At 41.5% G+C, this 15989-nt stretch overlaps 1 protein-coding gene across 1 annotated transcript in view; it reads right to left on the bottom strand.

The window, feature by feature from the left end:
- Positions 1 to 2763: 2763 nt before the first annotated feature.
- The window catches only part of pxnb (paxillin b), a 34376-nt gene continuing 21150 nt past the window's right edge, over positions 2764 to 15989 (bottom strand). Inside the window, exons 3-11 of the mRNA XM_066643853.1 lie at positions 15524 to 15609; positions 15304 to 15443; positions 14504 to 14696; positions 14260 to 14398; positions 9579 to 9725; positions 8671 to 8844; positions 8144 to 8225; positions 7910 to 8058; positions 2764 to 6423 (exon numbers count right to left, since the gene is read on the bottom strand). Coding sequence (XP_066499950.1) covers positions 6157 to 6423; positions 7910 to 8058; positions 8144 to 8225; positions 8671 to 8844; positions 9579 to 9725; positions 14260 to 14398; positions 14504 to 14696; positions 15304 to 15443; positions 15524 to 15609 — 1377 coding nt within the window. The 3' untranslated portion in view covers positions 2764 to 6156. The remainder of the gene's footprint in view (positions 6424 to 7909; positions 8059 to 8143; positions 8226 to 8670; positions 8845 to 9578; positions 9726 to 14259; positions 14399 to 14503; positions 14697 to 15303; positions 15444 to 15523; positions 15610 to 15989) is intronic.

Here is a 15989-nt window from a genome sequence, read left to right as displayed (position 1 = left end):
ACATTGTAGATCTTCACTTGAGTAAAAGTATTTACCTTCAAATGTACTAAAGCACCCCACCCTGGATCACCACCTTAAGGTGGTGGAGGGGTTTGCGTGCCTGCGTGAGCCTAGGAGCTATGTTGTCGGGGTCATTAGCCCCTGGAAGGGTCTCCCGGAAGGGAAATTGGTCCTAGGTGATAGGCCAGACAAAGAGTGATCCATAAAGACCCAGATGAAGAGAACAGCAGAGGGGGGGGGGGGGGGTAAGAGTGTCCATAAGTACATCTGGCATCAGGATACCCTAGGCCGCATTTTGATGATTGACTTTATAGTCATATCATCGGACCTGCAGCCATATGTTCTGGACACTCGGGTGAAGAGAGGTGCTGAGCTGTCAACTGATCACCAAGTAGTGGTGATTATGATCAGATGGCGGGGGAGGATGCCAGACAGACCTGTCAGGCCTAAACATGTGTTGAGGGTTTGCTGGGAACATTTGGCAGAGGAACCTGTCAGGAAGATTTTTAACCCCCACGTCCGGCAGAGCTTCGACTGCATCCCGGGGGAGGCCAGTGACATTGAGTCCAAATGGGCCATGTTCCGGACCTCCATTGCTGAGGCGGCTGAACAGAGCTGTGGCTGCAAAGTTGTCGGTGCCTGTCGGGGTGGCAATCCCCACACTCGGTGGTGGACACCCTGGGTGAGGGAGGCTGTCAAGCTAAAGAAAGAGTCCTATCAAGCCTGGTTGGTTCAGGGGACTCCGGAGGCAGCTCACAGGGTCCAAAGAGCCAAGCGGCTCGCGGCTTCAGCTGTAGCTGGGGAAAAAACTTGGTTGTGGGAGGAGTTCGGTGAGGACATGGAAAACGACTTATATAGTAATATAGAAATATAGTAGCGCTAAAGTAAAAAGTCGCCCATTAGTCCATTAACAAATTACATTTACTTTGTTACTGTCAACCACTGCTGTGTAACCGTGCTACCCCTATTTTTTCATACTTAATTTAATTAAAAATGAATGTTTTGACACAATTCTATTCCCAAGTTATCTTCTGATTACTCTGTTAAAATGCTTACATATAACAAATAAATCTGCTCAAGGGAATGGAACATAGAAAACCCATAATATAAAACATTCTTACACGTGATTCTTGACAAGTAATTTTTACAAATACATAACTGTCAATTACCCAGACTCAGCTTTAACAAAGAATAGATTTCTTTGAAATGTAAAGTGCATTACAAATAAAATGTAATATTATTATTATTAGATTTTAATCTATAGACGAGTGGGGCTCGTCTATCACTGTGGCTGAGGTAGTAGGTAAACTCCTTGGCGGTAGGGCCCTGGGGGTGGATGAGGTTCGCCACCATTTCCTCAAGGCTCTGGATGTTGTGGGGCTGTCCTGGCTGACAAGTCTTTACAACATCGCGTGGACATCCAGGGCAGTGCCTCTGGACTGGCAGACTGGGGTGATGGTTCCCCTTTTTAAGAAAGGGGATCGGAGGGTGTCTTCCAACTATAGGGGGATCACACTCCTCAGCCTCCCTGGTAAGGTCTATGTGGGGGGACTGGGGAAGAGAGTCCGACTGATAGTTGAAACTCAGATTCAGGAGGAACAATGCGGATTCCACCCCGGTATTTGGGGGAAAAAAGAAAGAAAAACCTGAAATTGAAATCTTATTTCTCCATTTATTTTTAGAGCAAATGTGTTTAATTAAAAGGAAATGTCTTAAATTCAAAGGAAGTATGTAATTACTTTGAGAAAATAAGATGACTAATGCTTTAAGAAAGTGTCACTTTTAGATTTGATATTTTTGTCCATTTTTAATGCAACTTCCCTAATTTCTCATGAAATATGTTTGAACAAAATGTAATATTCAAATATTCAAACAACATTTTTCAAATGAGTACAAAAGATATAGAACAAGAAAACAGAAAACTATTTACTGTGTCTTAAAGTCATTATTCAAAATGAATGTGGTAACTATTCATACATTCATTCATTGTATGTATCTGCTTATCAGTTCAGGGTCGTTGGAGGAAACCACCACAGATAGAGGGAGAACACACCAAACACCTCACAGTCACCCACACCCAGGGCTCTAACCCACAACCCTAGGACCCTTGAGCTCTGTGAGAGCGAGACTACATGCTGCGCCACCGTGAAGCCCTTGTGGTAATTATTCACATATTAAAACTGATAAGTTTCAAGAAAATCACTGTAGACAAGACAGCATCTCATTTGGCTCATGCATATACATTGTGCCTTATGGTAGTACATGAGGCACAGGGAAACATCCTTCTTGCTGAAAGGTAGAGATACCAAATTTCCATAAGAGGTGGATTCAAGTGGCCCCTAAAGCACTGTTGAGCGTGGTGGCCAGGATCTTTGTTACATATTTTTTTCCACTAAAACTGTCAGTACTGTAATTTCAAAGATGGAAATGGCCAGAGAACATGCATCGCAGCTGTAGTTAAAGGAGTAGATTAAATGAGGGCTGTAGTTTTAGGACACCTTGGTTGGACTGTGATCCAATTATAGAAAGGAGGAAGGCTCTAAATAAGAGAGCTGCACTTGTTACTACAGCAGCAGAAGTATTAGAAAGTTAGAAATACTTTAAAAGACGTTATTCTCTCTGATGCCTCAGCCATCCATGGCCAGTAGCGCACAATTGGCCTTGCACTCCCTGGGTGGGTAGGATGGCCCTCCTCCTCCCCTTCAAGTGCGTTAACCTGTGCAGTTCTTTGAGAAGCATGAACTAACTTTCTACAGAGGAAGCATGTGCTTGACGTAACCCTCCCAGGTTTGTATCATTTAGTATGTGGGGTGAGATTTACACACTAATTTTGTCTGTAGTGATATGCTACACCTGGAGTGGATGTGGCTTAAATTAATATACAATGACTGCATAATCCGCATCTCCCTGCCTGTGTTCCCGGATTCATGCACATATGCAAAATGGACAGTAGGCTTCTATGAAACAAAGTGCATGAAAACACCAAAGCATTTTATTGATATATAATTGTATGAACTCAATCAGTTACCACAACTCTCAGAACAAAAATGTGACAGTGTTATGGAAAACAACAACAACAACAAAAAAAAAAAAAATACATAGCAATGTTCACATTGGGTAAATTAAAACAGAATAAATGAAGGCCCACTAAAATAGACTGTAACAGTATAAATTAAACTGACAGAAGAAAAAAAAGCCCTCTTATTGACAGAAAACCCAGAAAAAAAGGGGGGTATAAAAACCAGTGTCATAAATGGGATCTGAGGCAAATGTGAAGCCGCTATAGCCAGCATCCCCCATTTGGACTGTTGAGTCCTTTTGGCACGTAGCGTAGCAATCAAAGCAAGATCAGTGAGAGAAAGGAAAGGTCTTTGAATTATCACAGCGTCTCAACTAAAAGTGACATTATACATACTATATTAGAGAAAAGAAGGCTGCATTTGAGTATCATCCTCACACCAATGTTAAGAAAAATGTAAATAATGAATTCCTAATTAAAGATCATGAGCTGTTGGTAACTTCTTACATGCTATCTTTCTGATGCAATACACAGTAGTCCAAGCAGTCAGCTCCTTTAAATACTGATTCTGGGGGATTTAAAAATGGGATTGCATTTCAAAAAGGTTTATCACCTTCTAATCCCACAAAACTAGTTATTTTAAAATGTCTCCAAAAGACATTTAAGACTTTCATGCAAAAAAAAAAAAAAAAAAAAAAAAAAAAAAAAGAAAGAAAGAAAGAAAATACAAGAAACGCTTTAGATTATCATTAAACAATACAGCAGTTAACAGTATTGCCTGGAGCTGTCTCAGAGAAAAAGACTAGATAAAATTATCTTTAAACCAATCATGTGCTGTGGAAGGGCAATAATACATTGCCACAACTGTTGTAAACCATGGTGTATGTATGATTTGCTTGAGGAGAACATCAAATAAAAATCAGTGGTTATTGAAGCGTTAAGAGTAAGAACAAGATCTGGCCATTACCCGAATACAGTAAAACAGCTTGTTGCTGAGATGTCATTCATTTGGCAATTTCACCAGTGACACAGCCTAATGTATTAAGATGAATCTCTCAATAATGTGTATGCTCCCCTGAATATGATTAAAGGAATTATCTGGCAGGGAGGGGGAAAAAATAAAATCTGCATTTTTACCTCAAATTTTCATATCCACCATGACATAAGTGTTTAATTTTGAGTTTTATTTTCTTCTTAATTTAGCACTGAAGCTACATTGCTAATGTAGTTAAATACTAGAAGTCAATAGTCATGATCAAAACATCTCTCCATCTACTCCCACATATAGGCATTCATATAGAGAGCACAGTGTTTTTGACAGTCTGGCTTAATTACTGCAAATTTAATTTAAAGAAAAAATAGAACACAGATTTTTTTTAAAGTAAAATCCATACACCTTCTGTTAGAAATTCATGAAACAGAAACCAGAGAAACAGCTTAAATTTTAACAACCTTGATATATCCTGACAAGCATACACCCAAAAGCAAGTCAGAATCTGGAACACATTCTCTAAATGATGCTTTTCAACTGCATGGACCCTACTTGGCTCAGCTTGGCTCTTTTGATGTACCTGGTCCCTGGAAACCTCTGCTTGCTCATGGTTCCAAGCAAACATAGTAGGGACTAAATGTGACATGGAAACATTGCAGAGCGCTGATTGGCCAGAGACACTTTTTTAGACAGTGAAATGCAGACATCCAGCACAAACTAGTCACTTGTAAAATCTCCAAGCTACAGCAGTGACCACATCTGCTTTTGTACACCTCACAACAGCAGCTCGTAAAATTACACTGTGGTCTTTTGAAAAGGTTCAGACGCTCCTTCAATTGGTGACGGAAAAAAAACTCCAACAAGAATAGGACAGGAGCAAGGTACAGAAAAACGTGGACCTCTGTTCAATCCCAAACAACTACAACAACAATAAGTGAATACACAACAAGTAAACCATATTACTGTTGCGATTTCCAAAGCCTGCTGTTCCCTTTAGAGACATTGTTCTGCAACATCACTGGCTACATTTCGGGGCAGCAGGGGATTTACAGTGGAAACCGACCAGAGATCAATGAGTAAAGCTGAGTTGAGTATAACGAGTACCATGCAGTGGAAAAGCACTGTAAGTGGCTTCTTGCAGTGTTCAGCTACAGCTAAACAGATTTTATGCTTTACATTAGGTTCTTCTGTCCTAAACCATGAAAACCAATTGCAGAGTAATTATTGCCTTGTAGCTTCAGTGCTAAACAAAGGAAGCAAAACTTGGACACCAGACATGTCTTGGTTGAAGAACAACTCTTGGGTTAGGAGGAAAAGCTGTGTAAATCTGATCTTTCATCAAACCACTCCTTTAACATCGGCCTCTCTCTGAAAAACAGTAGGATAACTCCATACCTACAGGAGTTTGAGTCGATTCTGACAACAATTAAAATATGAAAGTCACTCTGGCCTTAAGGCTTTTTAACCACACTTCTGTTCAAAACATGTAGGCCAGCAGGGTGTTTTGAAATGGGCTGGTGACTGTTGGCAAACATAGAACATATGTCTCCATAGAAATGTACATAATCTGTTATGCTAAAGTTTTTTTTTTTGGTATAATTCTTGTATTATCATAATTTCTGATAGAAAACAAGGCACTGAGCACTGTAATATAAAATGGGTACATTTCTGTGATTGAGACTACCCACTTGTAGTCAAATAATTGCATCAGTGATCACGTTTTGCCACTGTGGCACTTGATTTGCAACCTTTCACTCCACAGAGCAATGTTTCATAGTTAAAAGACTTTCGCAGGTCAACTGATCTATACTGATTCAAAGCCACATTCTTAAAATTGTTCCTTTCAAACTCAACCAGTGAGCAGAAAATCTCTCCTGCATACAGTTACCATAAAAGCCAATACCAATCTCTGTATCAGCTCAACTCTTGCTCTCGTCCACCTACAAAAGGCCTCTACCATTCTCTGACCAGCAATGTCCCTCAGGGGATTCACAGTCACACACACAGCCCCCCCCCCCCAACAACATGCACCCTTGACACAATCTCAGTGAAGCATGAGTGCTCACTAACATGCCTCAGCTTTTGCTGCTTATCCAACGCACAGACAGACAGACACACACACACACACACAGACTCTCAAATCAGTCTAGCTGAAGAGTTTGACAAAGCAACCGTGGCAGTAAGGCTTGTCGTTCTGCTCTTTGAAAGTGCCCTTGTTGAGCTGCTTGAGACAGAAGGCACAGACGAAATGCTCGGGATGGAACTTCTTGCCCATGGCCGTGATGCAGCGGCCGGTGATGGGCTTCTGGCAGCCGGAGCAGAGAGAGCCCCGCCGCTCGTGGTAATGCACCTCACAGTAAGGCTGGCCGTCGTGCTCAAAGAAACTGCCATTCACGAAAGGGGTGAAGCACTCCTGCAGCACACACATACAAAAGAAATGACAATGAACCAATCTGAACATAATGATGACAGATTATAACGTTGAAAATTTACAGGTTTAAGCATGATAAAAACACCAAAGCTTGACAGTTTACACCATATGATCATGGCAACAAGACATGAAAACGTTATTGGGTTCACTGTAAACCATGGAAAAATTCCTGATGTTTAGTATTACCCTTTCAAAGCAAATTACAGAGATTATAGCATCAACCAAAGTTAGGAAGAGGCTAACAGCTAAAAAAATAAATAAAGGGAACACTTAAACAACACAATGTAACTCCAAGACAATCACACTTCTGTGAAATCAACCTGTCCAGTTATGAAGGAACATTGACTGTGAATCAGTTTCACCTGCTGTTGTGCAAACGGAACAGACAACAGGTAGAAATGAGAAGCAATTAGCCTAGCAACACCTATAAAGGAGTGGTTTTGCAGGTGGTGACCACAGACCATTTCTCTGTTTTCTGGCTGATGTTTTGGTCACTTTTGCATTTTGTTAGTGCTCTCGCCCCTAGAGGCAGCATGAGGCGGTGTCTACAACCCACAGAAGTTGCTCAGGTAGAGCAGCTCATCCAAGATGTCACATCAGTGCGAGTTGTGGCAAGGTTTACTGTGTCTGTCAGCACAGTGTCCAGAGCACGGAGGAGATACCAGGAGACAGGCCAGTACACCAGGAGACATGAAGGGTGCCATAGGAGGGCAACAACCCAGCAGCAGGACTGTTACCTCCTCCTCTGTGCAAAGAGGAACAGTACCAGAGCCCTGCAAAACAACCTCCAGCAGGCCACTAATATCCATGTTTCTGTGGAAAATGTCAGAAACAGACTCTATGAGGGTGGCATTGGGGCCTGACCTATACAAGTGGTGCTTGTGCTTGCAGCCCAATACCGTGCAGGGCGATTGGCAGTTGTCAGAGAACACCAAGATTGGCAGGTTCACCACTGGTTCCTTGTGCTCTTCACAGATGAGAGCAGGTTCACACTGAGCACGTGACAGAGGTGACAGAGTCTGGAGATGCCATGGAGAACGTTCTGCTGCCTGCAACATCCTCCAGCACGACCGTTTTGGTAGTGGATCCGTAATGGTGTGGGAAGGCATTTCTTTGGAGGTCATACAGGCCACCCACACACACACAAGCTAGCCTCCTTTTAATTTGTCTTGAGGAATTTCCACTGAAGTTGGATCAGAAAATTTGCTACTTTTGAGTATGATTCCAAATCCAGACCTCCATGAGATCATTTTGATTTACATAGATCATATTTGTTATTTTGTTATCAATGCATTCCATTATGCAATGAATAAAGATTTTCAACTGGAATACTCCAGTCATTGGATGTGTTATTAGTGTTCCCTTATATATATATATATATATATACACATACAATTTTTTTTTTTTTTTTTTTTTTTTTTTTTACATTTAGTAGTTTCATGTCTAAAGGCAACACACACAAACATACCCTGCAGACAAAGCACTCAGGATGCCAGAGGCTATTGAGGGCAGAGATGTAATTCTCCAGAATGGCACGAGCACAGCCCCCACACTTGGGAGCAAACAGGTCAAAGTAATCCTTACGGCAATATGCCTTCCCATCTTTCTCATGGAAACCTGACAAAAACAGAAGACACCAGACATTTAAACATAGATAAACATAGTTATACAAGAAGGATGTAAGACAGTACTAACAACTCACCCTCAGGGCCAAAGAATGCCCCACACTGGGCACAGAAGAAATGCTCAGGGTGCCATGTCCTATCCAGGGCCGTCACTACTTTCTGTAGAGATAGGGGGAAGAGGAGGGAAGAGGGTGAAAAAAAAAAGTTTCACACATTGTGTTATATTATGCAAACATTAAATTAAAATTATACAACAAGAATGCTCCTCTATCAATGGTTTTGTGTGTCCACAGTGCAGAGAATTGTGATGATTAACCAAATAATAACAAATTTATCCAGATCCAAAATTTTCTACTAAATCTAGGGACCTTCAATAAACAAACAAACAAATGCTCGTCAAAGCAACTGGCTAAAGATGTATATTAAATATGCATGTTTATCTCTATTCCTATGTGTTACATATCAGTATATAAGGGAGACCAGTAGAAGAATGTTAAAATTCGAATCCTTGTGCTATTTTTATTGATCATCAGAACTCATCAGAACAAACCAATGTTTTTTCCTAATTCAAATAGTCAGCTGTATAAAGTGCTTGTGCTCTCACATCCAGAATGGGTCCATTGCAATAGTAGCAGCGAGGAGAGAAGAGGTGGTGATAGTCCCTCTCACAGTATGGCTGCCCATCCCGCTCAAAGAAGTTTCTAGAACCAATCTCCTCCTGACAATGTGTGCACACAAAATGCTCCGGGTGCCATGTACGACCCATGGCTGTTACCACCTGTGTGAGTATACACATTACATATGCTATAAATTCTGTTCCATATTACAGCATTAGTTTGTAAAAGGGTAGTTTTTAAATCAGTCCCAGAAGCCCTGGAAAAAAGCATTTATATCTGAAGAAAGGGGGGGTGAGGGGGTGGGGGGGTTGAAAGGGGGTCTTCTCATAATGCTTGAGAATACAACAATACAGGAAAATATTGGAGACTCCTCAATACAGAATCTGTGTAGGTGATTATTGGGTTCTCTTCATTTTATTCCACAGACTGTATGGTGTTCAATGCGGTTTATATCCATACGGACATATGAAACATCATCAATGAACCATTTTTGTACTGATGTTGACATTTCTTTTGGATCACTGCCATGCTGGATCCATCCATGATCAACGGAAGTTCATACATAATCTGTACAGTGTGCATATAGTGTAATTATTTACCAAGGATATACCAAGTCAAGTTGTTCTGTTTTAACGCTGTTGTGTTTTCTTTACTGTTCCCCATGTTGATGAAGGGAATCTGTTTTCTGTCTCATGTCATATTTTTACCAGGATAACATGAATTGCTAGTCAGATAAAAAAATATAGCTGAATATAGTGAAATATAGCTACAGGTTGTTCACAGAGGTGCAAACAATTTGAAAATAATTTTGGTGAGTTGCTTTTTCTGATTATAATTTTACTACAATTATTAATAATATTTTCTGTTAAGTAACCAGGGCCTTTCAGTTCCTTACCTGGCCGACAATTGGTTTGCAACAAGCCCCGCACACTCCCTTGGCAACAGTCTGCACTCCTAGTTTGTGTAGGTCAGACTGGAGGCTGCCCAGCATGTTGTCCAGTTTATTAACCTGGGTGTGTGGGGCCTTACCCTGGGCCATGATCTAAAAGCAACACAAATGAAGGACAAAAAGAAACGGGACAATAGTTAGATGCCACTTAAACAAAAGGTGAAAAAGCTGCATACTAAACACAAAGATATGGCAATTCCAGGGAGAATTACATTTTAAAACTTTACCTTATCTGGCAATTTTAGCAATGACACCCTGTCATTATTACAGGCCCTACACTACATGTGTATTATATACACTTAAACTGAGAATTACTTGAAGCACCTCTTTGCACTGAGCCAGTATATGATTTGTGATTGGACTAAGCACTGTAATTGCTCTCTCCTTCTCTCACACACACATACACTCCAAGAGTTCTGTGCCTGTCATTCTGTAAAACATAACCAAGTATTTATCAAGTTACAGCTTATCAAACCAGAGATGAACTGATGTCTGCCTTTATTCGAACACAACAGTAGGCGCTCTATGCCTGCACCTGCATTGGAGGAAAGAGTGGGTCGTACTCCGTCTGGCAGCCCACAGACACCAGCATTTTGGGTGGGGCAACAGGAGCAGGTGCAGGAGGCTGTATGGGAGGGGGCATGGGTGTAGGTTTAGGGACTGGTGGAGGAGGCTGTACGGGCTCTGGAATGGGGGGCTTGACAGGGATTGGAAGACGTGGTGGTTCTACAGGGGGATGAGGGTGTGGTGTGGGCTCCCTGGAAGGCATACAGGGGACTGGAGGAGGGGGAGGTGGAACCGGAGCCAGTTTCACCAGAGGGCCACGCTTTGGCTCTTCAGCTGGAGGAGGAGGTGGTGGCCGAAATATTGAGGGGGACTGAGGAGGAGGAGGGATGACCTTCCTCTGTGGGAGTGGAGACTCAGGGGGAATGATAATCTGAGAGACAGAAGAAGAGAAAGCAGGAGGAAAGGAGAGAAATGAGAGTGCAGAGTCAAAAAAAAAAAAAAAGCAGTGACTGATCAATGGAGATGCAAGAGAATGCAAAAAGAATGAAAATAGAAATGTGTACATCCCAAACTGGCCTTCGTTTCACTCATCTACCTTGTCAACTTCCTTGCTGTGATCTTCTCGCGAGCGCTTTGGGTTGGACATGACAATGACCCCTTCGGTCAGCCAATCGTCTGGCTGTTTTTTGGGACGCTCCTTGCGAGCAATCCCTAGCTTGCCTTGCAGCTCCTCGATGAGGCGGTCTTGGGAGCTGCTCTTGTGGAAGATAAGTGGGCCCATCTTCCTGCGGATAAGGCCGTCCCGGTACATTGGGTGGACATTGGGGGTTTCCTTGGTTCGTCTAATCACAGACTTGATCTGGGGTGGCATGGGCAAAGGACCCTGTCAGATGCCACATGCTCCACATGTGCACAGCAAACCGCATGCAATGGTTAGCAGTCAGTACTGCTGCAAGGTAGGGTTAGAAAGTATAGCCCTTAGATTAGATGCTGTTGTTTGTGAGAAAAAAATAAACACAATGTCAGCAGTTTTGCCAGAGTCAACCATGACAAACATACTAACATGGCTCAAGCCAGTATTTGTAAGACTTGTAACTCTGTGGCAGCATTAACTGAATTCAACATTCAGAAATTCAAATGCAGAATTCTTTAAATTATACATTTTCTATAATAACACTTACTGCAAATTTATGCCTACATTTTAAGTGGCATGTGACTTATGCTTATAATGCCATACCCTGACTCACACCTTTCCACAAATATAACCATGCGTTGCGTCAGCCCAGACTGCTGCGGCTGTGATTGATCCACAGTCGGAAGAACATGAATCAAACTGAATTGAGGAAGTCCAGAAATATGAACTCCTTTTCGTCACACTACAGAGACTGCAGCCAAATAAAAATAAAATCATCTAAAAATAAATAAATAAATAAAGTCTCTTTCCTGGCACCAAACGTAAACTATGTTCTGTTCCAAACAGCACTTTACACTCTAAATTGTTTACTTTAAAGGTTTATAAAACTAATACTACTACATTTTGTACTACACCAGTTTGAGTAATACGTTGGAGATTCAATTGTAGTAGTTAGACGGTGTAATTGCAGAGTGAAGCAGAAACCAACGCACAAGTAAAAACCCTCACAGCAGCATTCTGACATTGAGTCAATGCAGAAGCATAAAAATCAGCCTCAACTGTAGAACTAGCAACCATTACATGCGTACAAAGTAGTAATATAGACTGCATTCACATGCAAAACCTAGACACACTGAGCGCTGAACAGTGAACAATTTATGACACTCCAGTCTACAGTGCTCTAAAGCGCTAAGCTGCAAGCTCCACCCATACATGTCCGGAGGCTGAAATCCTGTCCATAGGACTGGTAGGCTGCAGCATGGGCAGGTCCATCTGGGCATCTGGAGTACCAGGGCAGGAGGAGGGGGTAAGAGAATCATCCATCCAACTGGCCTCAGTCATAGGGGTCATAGAACCATCTGCTCCATCATAGGGCAACTTCAGTTCCATTTCAGCCCAGTCAAGCAGATCACTCCTGCAGTCTGACTGATCTTCAAGAAGCCCATCTCCAACCTCACTTTCTGTGTGTGTGTCTGGATGCGTCACCCTGCGGTCCGCTGCCATGATTGTCTCCTCAAACACTTCTGGTCGTGCTGTTGAGATCAGTTTGGGAACCGCACGAGTTACCTCAGCGCCAGGCTTGCTGAAGCTCATGGCAAGGAGATTGTCCAATGCATCATCAAGAGAAGGTTCCTCAGCTGGGCCTTCAAGCCCAGGCAGAGGAGGGGGTTTTGGTGTGACAGAGATTGTATCAGGTCTCTCTGTCAGTGGTTTAGGGCTAGATGTCTTGGGCTCTGAGAGGGGAGAGAAGCTTTTTGGAGGTGTAGTATGTTGAGGAGTAGCAGGTTTAGAAAGTGATGGAGATTGAGAGATAGGTGACTCAGCGACTGGTGGTGTAAATGAAGACTGAGAAGGTTTGGGCTCAGGATGGGGTAGAGGAGAATGATCATTACAAGCATTTGCAACGAGAGGATTACCTTTGTCTGGGCTCTTCCTACTGGCAAGCAAACTTGTCGGACTAGGAGATTTAGCAATAGGAGAATATGTCTTTGCAGTAAAGGAGGGACTTTCAGAATTAGTATTAATAAATTCTTCATTGCCAGGACTGGTGATGGACATGCTGGTAGAAGTTATGGTGTGGGATAGAACAACGAGTGAGTCCAGCTCAGTACTCAGCATGGAGGAAGAAACATCAATGACAGGGTCAGGGGACAGATTAGCCACAGGGCAGTGGTGAGGGCTGGTCTGGGTAAAAAGGGAAGGGCTGGGCTTTAGGGCACTGGTTGGCACTGTTTCACTGGAATCTTCTATTATGTGTAGCTCAAATGCTGCATGAGGGGAAGGAAGTGATGAGTAGCTAGCTGGTTTAATTGGGAAATTAGGAGTTGGGAACTCCACAACTGGGGCTACTGTGGTAGGAGGAGAATGAACTTCCGCTACTGTAGAGAAGTTGGTGGACTGATCAAACAGAGGCTCAGAATTCAGTGAGCCCAAGGAGCTCGGCTAGAAGACAACACAGGAAGAAGAAAAAAGAAAGAAAGAAAAGATGGACAGGTTAAAACAGAAATGAAAGAAAGAACAAAAGAGCTGAGAATAGATTAATAGATCAGCTGAGAGCTAAACAAAAGTAGAGACATTGAATGAAAAATGAAGGAGATTGGGGGGAAAATCAGAAACTGGCAGAAGTGGGCATCTGTGTCGTATCATAACTTTCACAATAATATCAATATACATTTTTTAACTATTTTTAAAAATCCATACTGTGAAAGTTCATACTGACTTGTTTACCCAATAAAGTCAAGCACTCGCACATAACATGGCGTACATTCTTTATGTGAGTAAATTAGTCACAGCAATGATAAGGCAAAAAGTGGCTCTGCGGTGGAGGAGTTTGTTCCAAAAAGGGGAGTAACTTCATTAATACAAACCACAGTAATATGTAAGATATGAAAGACTACTGCAACAACAAAATGGAGAAACACAACTTATCTGTTTTACCACCTCAATGAGAAACACCATGTTGAGTATGAGGAAAAAAAAAATGCAGTGAGGTGAGCTCAACAATCAATATATGCTCCAAACCAAGCAGACAATAGACTGACTCAGCATAGATCTTTTTGTATTTGTTTTGGTAATTACTGTGAAGCTTTAAGGGTATTATTTGCATAATTGTTTACATTTGCTCTTTATATGCAGTGTTTTATGGTGCATTTATTTGATGCAATACTTATTTCACGCAATATCAAAAAGAAAATAATTTAAACTGCTACATTTAAACTAATATAAAACCTTTGTTTCTTTTCAGTATGTTTGTGTATAATATGTTTTGTGATATCACTAAGAACATTAGTGCAAAAATACAAAGAAAAAAAAATGTGATATAATTTTAGGTCCACATCGCCTAACCCTACAAAGAACATGTCCCACACAGACACCACAAGCATTCATTCATGCAAATGTAGTTTCTCCACCTTACACACTGTAGCCTGCACAAGGTTTTCTGCAACTGTCATTTAGTGGTGTTAAGGCAAAAATACATGCACTCACATTGCTCTGCACCTTGAAATCAGACAGGCAGGCCATAAGCTCATCAAGTTCTCGTGTAGCTGAGGTGGCTGACATTCTACCCTGCTGTTCAGTGGGTGCATCCAAGCGCCCCTCTGTCTGCAGGCCAGAGGGGGTGGGCCTGTATATGAAAGATTGCATAATTACTGAAAAGTTATTAAGAACTGTATATTTTATAAAATACATTTGTAAGCTTGCGACTGTGAATTATTTAGGAGGATTTTACGTGGGGGTGGGTATGGAGCTCTCTAATTCATTCAGTAGGCTCTCCACTGTAGGGCGCCCTTCCTCTGGTCCTTTTGTTCCATTTCTCTGGGGTTTTTCCTTGGCAGCAGGAGTCAGTGTAATACCTTGGTGGGCTCCATTTTCCTTTATGTAATGTGCAGAACTGCAAGGAGGAAGGGGAGGGGCTGCATCCTCTGCAAAACAATGAATAAAAATAACAAAACACAGTTATACAGAGCCTAATAGCTGCAAGATGTGTGTGTAAAATTATATATAAGACCACCTGTTTCCCTGCATACTTTATCCTCATTTCACCCTGCTCTTCAAATGGTTAGGACCCCCACAGGAGAGTGGAAGATCATACTCAGTGCTGCAGTACACTGGTGTGCACTTGATATGTTAGTGTGTGTTATGCTGGTATAAGTGAATCAGGCATTCTCATACCTGCTCTGTGCAAGTAAACAGGTGGAGAAAGGTCTGTAATTGTAGAACTAAGTGCTACTGTATGGTCAGAGAGCGAGTGAGAAAGAAGAAGAAATGAGAGAGAAATGAAAAGGGAAAGAAAAAGACAAAGGAAGAAAGAAAAAGGAGAAGGTGAAAAAAGAAAGACAATACAAGAGAAAAAAAAAAGAAATGAAAACAAAATAAAAAAACAAAAGATAAATAAAGAAAGAAAAATTAAACAAAAACAAATAAAGAAAAAAGAAAACAAAAAGAACATACATACACACACACATTCATACAGGCTTGGGTACCACTTATTTTATGGTGGTGCAGTTTAGGTACGGGTTGTTTACGCACCTGTGGTGGGGAAGGAAGGTGTATTCTGCTGGACAGCATTGAGTTCCAAAAGCAGACGGTCCAGCTCAGATAAGTTGCTACCCAGTGCAGAGCTCATGGCTGCTGCAGAGGAGTCTGATTGTTTCTGCTTGTTGGGGAAACTGAGATAACACATGAAGAAAATCAGGTTTTCACAAAGAATACAAACAGTAAATGTTGTCGGTCAAGTCCTGTTTCTAACCTGTAGACGTGGTCCTCTTCAGTATGAGACAGTGGAGGGCTACTGCTATCCCGAGACAATGTACTTTTTTGCACTGAACCAAGAGACTAATGACAGGAGAGAAACAAACCAGATTAGATTTACTTTTAACTGTATAAATAATGCATATAGTAACTTTCCATATGGTAACAAATATCAATATGTAAATTAAAATGGCATTTACAGAAAACAGCATAAAGGCTCCATGTCACACTGCTTATAGTTCTTTTCTGATGACCAAAATGTTTTATTATAGAACCATACGTGCATGCAACAGTGAGACAGTACAGTGATACAGCACTGTAATTAACCCAGAAATTCTTCCTTGGTGAAAGAGGCACCTCAAAAATGGGTCAAATTTAACTGAGCATTCAAATTTTGATGAGAATTTCCATCCATCCATTATCCACCGCTTATCCGGGTTTTTGATGAGAATGTCAAAAATGTA

This window comes from Hoplias malabaricus, chromosome 14 (assembly GCF_029633855.1).
Source record: "Hoplias malabaricus isolate fHopMal1 chromosome 14, fHopMal1.hap1, whole genome shotgun sequence".
Classification (NCBI taxonomy): domain Eukaryota; kingdom Metazoa; phylum Chordata; class Actinopteri; order Characiformes; family Erythrinidae; genus Hoplias; species Hoplias malabaricus.
Note: the sequence above shows the minus strand (reverse complement) of the source record. Positions and strands in the feature narration are given on the sequence as shown.